General features: G+C 42.7%; 1 protein-coding gene across 1 annotated transcript in view; it reads left to right on the forward strand.

Annotated features, from left to right (window-relative positions):
- The window catches only part of MPZL1 (myelin protein zero like 1), a 61,499-nt gene extending 55,455 nt beyond the window's left edge, over window positions 1-6,044 (forward strand). The window contains exon 6 of the mRNA XM_067728537.1: window positions 3,162-6,044. Coding sequence (XP_067584638.1) covers window positions 3,162-3,263 — 102 coding nt within the window. The 3' untranslated portion in view covers window positions 3,264-6,044. The remainder of the gene's footprint in view (window positions 1-3,161) is intronic.
- Window positions 6,045-7,177: the final 1,133 nt, after the last annotated feature.

The following is a 7,177-nucleotide window of genomic DNA, read 5'->3' on the forward strand; positions in this document are numbered from 1 at the left end:
ATCTACCCCTTCATCCAACACCTACAGTCTGCCAAAGACTGTTCTAGGCATTTAACAAAGCCCCTGACCTGAGGGCCTTATTACTTCTAAGGGGGAAAGGGAGTGAGGACATTAGATAGTGGGAAGCAATTTGAAGAAACTAAATCCATCAGTAGGAAGGAGTTCCTTTTATCCCTCAGTGTTTTCCCAGTTACTTTCAGCAAATCGTTGCGTTCTCTTGCCATGAAGGACAATACTGTCTCACATGAAAGACCTTACTGGTGTTTTAACATTTACTGACCAATTCAGAGATTATTCTTTTTCTTTGTTGCTTTCTCTGTGCTCTGTCTTTTCCACTCGCACAGTTTATCAGTTATCTATTACTGTGTAACAAACCACTTTAAAAGATAGTGGCTTAGAACCACCACCAGTTATTTGGCTCCCACTTCTGTGGGTTGGTTGGGCAGGTCTTCTGGTCTAGGGCAGTTCAGCTGACCTCTGCTGGCTCGCTCGTGCATCTGCAGTTGGCTGGACAGCCGGCAGGGGTCTCACTCATAGGCTGACAATTGGCAGGCAGTTGGCGGGCCAGAGACACACAGGACAACTGGGCTGTGTGTCTCCCATCAGCCAGCAGTAGCTTGGGCTTCTTCACATGGTGGTGGTGGCTTTGTCGGTTCCAAGATCAAGGAGACAGTGGAAGCTGCAAGGCCAGTTGAGGTCTAGGTATGGAACTTACACATGTTACTTCTGCCACATTCTGTGGGTCAAAGCAAGTGATAAGACCAGCCTGGATTCAAGGGGTTAAGAAGCAGGTTCTGACTCTTGGTGGGAGGAGCTGCAGCATTATATTGTAAGGGTGTAGATGCAACAAGGGAAAGAATTTGTAACCATCTATCACACGGTGTAAACTCCTTCCCCCATGAATACACCCTAAGCCTCCTAATGGATGAGGTCTTATTGTCTAGGAAGTTACATAATTTAATTTCAGGATCTGTTCTGTTGGAAATGGCTGTTACCAAGGATCCATTAACTTACTAGAAAACACTTTTCATTGTTTTCCTGGAAGTAGAAAATAGTTAACTTTATATTTTGTAGAATCACATTTAACTTGCTGCTTTTTGAGATGAATATAGAGGGTTTCAGTTTGATTCAGTATTAACAGCGTGATGTTGTGTTACCCATGACAGGAATGAGAGTATCACACACTGACTAAAGACAAACACACGGACTTTGACTGCTTGATTTACTTGACTGGTAACCTCGGTATATTTTCAAGTATATTTGTATAACAATATGTTCATGAGAATAATGATTAATATGTACTGAGTGCTGCCAGACGCCACTTAAGTTATTTGTAGATATCATCTCATTTAATTCTCACAACCATCTTAAGACGTATAATACTATTGTTAGTGCCATTTCAGAGATAAAGAAACTAATGCTTGGGGGTTTTAAAATACGCCTTCTGTAGAAGTTGGGGGCCCTGAACTCCACAGGATTCCACGTTACACACTAAAGGATGCAGGTTGTGGGACTCCTAGATGGGAGTGAGGATGTTTGTTTGTTTTTTTTCCATTTTTTTCTTCTTTTTATTAGTAGACTTTATTTCTTAGAGCAGTGTTAGGTTTATAGAAAAATCTAACAGAAAGTAAAGAGAGGTCCTATGTACTCCTTCCTCTCCAAAGTTTCCCTGATTATTAACAACTTGCATTGTTGTGGTACATTTGTTACAGTTGATTAATTAATATAGAAAACATTATTATTAACTAAAGTCTGTGGTTTATGTTCAGGTTCACTCTTTGTGTTGTACATTTCTATGGGTTTCACCAAATGCATATGTCACGTATCCACCATTACAGATTCATACAGAACAGTTTCAAGGATGTTTATTTTAAACCACATACTTTGGCTCCTGAGCTTATGATTTCAAAGTTGAAAGCTTGAGCACAGTAGTAGACTATTCAAAGAGAGAATCCCTGGATTGGGAGAGAAGTCGACTTTGGGTTATATTAACTTTTCTTTACCCGTGAAACAGGCCTATTTTGTTGTTGCTGTTTACAATTTTAGAATCTCTGGGTTGGAAGGGACTTTAAGGGCTGTGAAGCACAGCCACCTGTCTGATATTTGAACCTTCGGCCTTCCCTCCTTCCCCAAGAGTCAGAGGACTCGCTCTGGCCCAGGCAGCTTTGCCTCGCTGTCCCGGGTGGGACCCTGACAGCTCTCTTCCTTACTGCCGAGGGTGAGAAGAGGACCTCTTCTACTTTAGTCCATTTAGGGCTTTTCCGTATAGCTCTGCAGATTGTGGCTTTGGGGGTTATTTTAAATTTTAAAACAGGAAAAATGGTTACCTGATCTTAGGTATCAAAGAAGCAATATTTTTATTGGTTATGGTAAGATTAGACTAACAGAATTATAGTATAAGTAGGTACGTGGAAGAATATTTGAAGTTTTTTTAAAGTACCTGTTTGTATTAAGTGACCAGTTCGAATTGATTGTATTTTCGAGTAGCACTGAATATGTTGGTTTCTTGTATCATTCTGAAAGTCGTGATCTCAGTGGGTCTCGGGTTGACAGAAGTGCCCATGTTTGTCCTTGAGACTCCCAATTACAAGAGTTGAGGAATTCTGTGATAGGTATTAAGATAAGGGTAACTCCTGGGAAGGAATATTATATTGTTATAGAAATTTTAAAACAGATACAAAAGTAGACAGAACAATGTAATAAATCTCTATGTACCAGCTTGAACAATTACCAAGTATACCCAATCTTTTTTTTTGCGGTACGCGGGCCTCTCACTGTTGTGGCCTCTCCCGTTGCGGAGCACAGGCTCCGGACGCGCAGGCTTAGTGGCCATGGCTCACGGGCCCAGCCACTCCGCGGCATGTGGGATCTTCCTGGACCGGGGCACGAACCCGTGTCCCCTGCATCGGCAGACGGACTCTTAACCACTGCGCCACCAGGGAAGCCCCCCAATCTTGTTTTAAAGTCAATCCCAGGAAAAAAATAAAGTCAGTCCTGGACATACGGTTCCTAAGAAGGAACATATGTACCTGAAGACATTCAAAAGAGGGAACTCTTCGCTCTGGAACCTTAACAATATTCCCTTTAATCATTGCTTCTGTCCCTGCACCTAATGGGGCCACCAGTTTTTCCAAACCTCTAATTCTACTTCTCTTCTCCAGGGCCCAGTCATATATGCGCAGCTAGACCACTCTGGCGGACATCACAGCGACAAGATTAACAAGTCAGAGTCTGTGGTGTACGCGGACATCCGGAAAAATTGAGAAGACCCCAGTCATATCCTAAGCAAGAAACAAATCCAAACTGGACTCTTGTGCAGAAAATGTAGCTCATAACCATGTGTGGCCTTGGAAACCTGGACACGGACAAGCACATGTTTATTCATAGAGGGAGAAAAAGAAGTGTATAAAGAATATGTATAAATATTCTATTTAATCTTCCTGATGCGAGGAGCCACTATTGCATGATGAAGAGATGGTATGATTCTACGTATACGTAAATTGTCTGTTTTTGTACTTCCCTTCAGGGTCATTTACAGTTGAGAAAATTCAGACACATTCCTATCACCATCATTTAGATGTGGTTTGCCTTAATGGAGATGGTAGCAGATCTTTTAGTATTCTAATAGACATGGCCTTTTCATGTAAGGGCTTAACCCGCCTTCGCGTTTATTGTACTTGGAGAGTGGAGATGCTATGATGGAAGCATGTTCAGGGTGGCCTTTAGCCCAGGGTGTACCACCTGTTTGGCGGTTGTTTTTAGAAAGCATCCATTTGCTATGCCACTCGGAGACAGTGTGAGAGATTTTGTTGCTATTTTGCTCTCTAAAACACAGGGCAGTTTTTAGCTTTCAGTGTTGTGTAGACTATAACGTCACACCCTGTAAGCATATTGTCTCAATTTGTGGATTCATCATAGCAAGATTAGCAAAGGATCAGTGCCGTTAGTCCCTTCCTTCCAGGTACTTTTAGATCAATACCATAATCAATATATAATTGAAGTAGAGAACCCAGGCCTGGCTTGAGGAGTACTGTTCCATTGGGAGAGCAAAAGTGTGTTACATTCTTTGCTGAAGTCCTTCGTACTTGTAATAAGAGTCCCCATACACCTGAAGGAGCTGAGTTTCATTTCCTTTTAAGTAGGCAGAAATGGAATAATTAGACTGCCAGTCTCCAGTATCGCAGAGTGCTTTCTAGAGAATCTTCTATATGAAGCTTCAGTCATGCTTCCAGCAGGGGCAGCATCAGTCATGGCTTCTGTAATAGATTCATGACGCCTCCGAGGCCTTTGAGGCTAAAAAGGGTCTAGAGTTTTAAAATCAGCAAACAAGGTTAGTACTTCTACGTTGGGAATCTCTTCTGTTTCTGGTTTTTTGTTCTTTTGATAAACAGTGAAATGAGGAGAAATCTAGACAATTTGGGCATCCTTCTCAATTTATTTTCTCCCATTGACCACTGCCCCCAACACCCCATCTCAAACCTATGTGATTTTTAACTCAGACTGAAAAGCATGGTGAAAATCATTAAACACTTATATTGTCATTCCCCCATTTTCTGTATTTTTTTTTTAAATAATTTTTTTCGTTTAAAATTGAAAGCCCACAGTTAGAGGAAGAATACTGACAATAGGGTCCCAGGATGTGTTCAGGTAAGTAGGGATGACAGGTAATGTTAGTTTTTCTCTCATTTACTTTGAGGACCCCTAAGAGCTGCCATCTCCCCCCACCCTGCCCCATCTTGTCATCTTTGTGAGGGAGTTTGAAGGCTGAGTTTTAAGGAAACAAAGAAGGATTTAGATTTAAAGGTGTGCACGAAGTGGTTACATAGAGAAAGGGTGTGTGAGCTACAAAACGAACTCTGCCCCATACGTGTGGTCTTTTATTTGCTGAGGGACTATTTGTTGTTATTCACATGATGCTCCAACTTACATTCCGTTGATATGTACGTGAGCGGGGAGCGGGCTGCGTCATCACAAATACCGGCCATCTCCGAAGCTGGTGCGTCTGGCGTGTGTTGTGGCGTGGGAAGAAAACCTGCCGGCTCTGCTGCGTCTGCCTGTTCTGTGCTCACAGGTCCCGCGCAGGACACAGGGACGCGGAGCGCTCTACCCAAGACAGTTCTGCAAAGTGGTCAACTTTGCCTTGCGCCCTGGGGCTTCTCTGCCTCCACGGTGAAAACTCCAGGAACCTTTAGGAGACATTTTTGTGTGTTGGGAAGGCGGGGGTTGGTGTTGGGATGTCACCCTTCAGGCTGATGCCAGGATGACGATACTCTTGATGAGCCCTCCCACTGTGAGAATTGTACAGCCATCCGGGACTTCAGGGGGAAAGAAGACAGGTTGTGGTGAGGCCAAGTGTGTGCACCGATATGTGTAACTTCCTAACCGTCGTTTTTGGCAGAGGAAGGGGGATCCTCCTTAACCTTTCGCAGAGGTCCAGTGAATCTACTATACGTACTTCCTCACACCTCCTGATAGCAAGAGCCCTGATTTCTCTGCATGTTTGTGAAGCTGCCACCCAGAGCACCAGCCCTCACTTTCGCTAACCACAGCCGTGGGCCTTCCCTCCCCTGCCTCCCCATGGCCTCCTCTGCGGGGCAAGGGTGGTCAGCTGCCAGCTTCTTACTCTGGGTCTGTGACTGATTTGTCTGAGAGAAGCCGCTGACACCGGGGTGGAGCACCTCAGTGTTGGGGCTTTTTCCAAACCTCCTCACACCAACTCCTGTGGATCTTTTGACCCTTTCTCCTGTGTCCCAGCATCCTCGTCCCTGGACACAGATGACAACAGCAGGGTTGCTTCCAAATGGCAGGGCTGTCCTTTCCATGTCTGATTATTGGCAGAATGAGACCTCTTAAAACTACACATGATTTTTCTAAGGGGGCACCTAAAGGATTACTTGAGATTAAAATTTCAATCTATCTGTAGTTTTTCAATGGAAATGTATTCAGCTAGGTAAAAAAAAAAAAAAACATCAAGTTCATTAATTTTTCTTTTTCAATTGTTGTATTTTTGTGAATATTTTAATACATCTTTTTCAATTACTGGACTGTGTTGTGTGCTCATTTTTAATCAAGTGAAGAAGATATCAAAGCCCTTTCTTTAATTTACCCTGCTCCAGCCACACAGGCTTCTCATTCTTCAGAAACACCACACTTGTGCCTGCCTCACGTCCTTTGCTCCTGCCGTTCCCTCGGCCTGGAACACACATTCTGCACATTTGTATGGTTTGCTCCCTCACTTCCTTTAAGTGTCTACCCACATGTCACCTTCTCAGAGAGACCTTCCGTGATATGTGAAAGAGCAACTTCACCCATCCCTGGCTCTTCCTAAACCCCTTAACCTGGCTCTTTTTTCTCCCTGTCGAACTATATATGTGCTTGTCTGTTTTCCCTACTAGAACATAAGCACTGAGACGCCAGACCTGTGCCGTTTTGTTCACTGATCCATCTTTAGAACAGTGCCTGGCAATTAGCAGTTGTTCAATAAATGTTGACTAGATGGCCGATGGATAGGTGGATTTATCTGTCAACAAATCTATATTTGAGAACTATTCTATGTCAGGCACTGTGCTAAGCATAAGGAAGACACAGCTCCTCAAGGAGTTTGCCACACTAGAAGTGAGAGAAGGTGGCATAACCGTGATAATAGCTACTAAGTACTTGCTGTGTGCCAGACACTTTGCATTTCTTATTCTGTAAAGCGCTATGAGTTAATGCTAGTTGTACTAATCTTAAACCCACTTTTAGAAAGACAGTGTCAGTAAATCACAGCAGTATTTTTTTGGATATGTCTTCTAGAGTAGTAGAAACAAAATAAAAAATAAACATATGGGACCTAATTAAACTTATAAGCTTTTGCACAAGAAAGGAAACCATAAACAAAACAAAAAGACCACCTACAGAATGGGAGAAAGTAATTGCAAACAATGCGACTGACGAGGACTTAATTTCCAAAATATATAAACAGCCCATTCAGCTCAATATCAAAAAACAAACCAATCAAAAAATGGGCAGAAGACATAAATAGACATTTCTCCAAAGAAGACATACAGATGTCTAACAGGCACATGAAATGATGCTCCACATCGCTAATTATTAGAGAAATGCAAATCAAAACTACAATGAGGTATCACCTCACACCAGTCAGAATGGCCATCATTAAAAAGTCTACGAATAATGC

This window comes from Pseudorca crassidens, chromosome 2 (genome assembly GCF_039906515.1).
Source record: "Pseudorca crassidens isolate mPseCra1 chromosome 2, mPseCra1.hap1, whole genome shotgun sequence".
NCBI classification, from domain to species: domain Eukaryota; kingdom Metazoa; phylum Chordata; class Mammalia; order Artiodactyla; family Delphinidae; genus Pseudorca; species Pseudorca crassidens.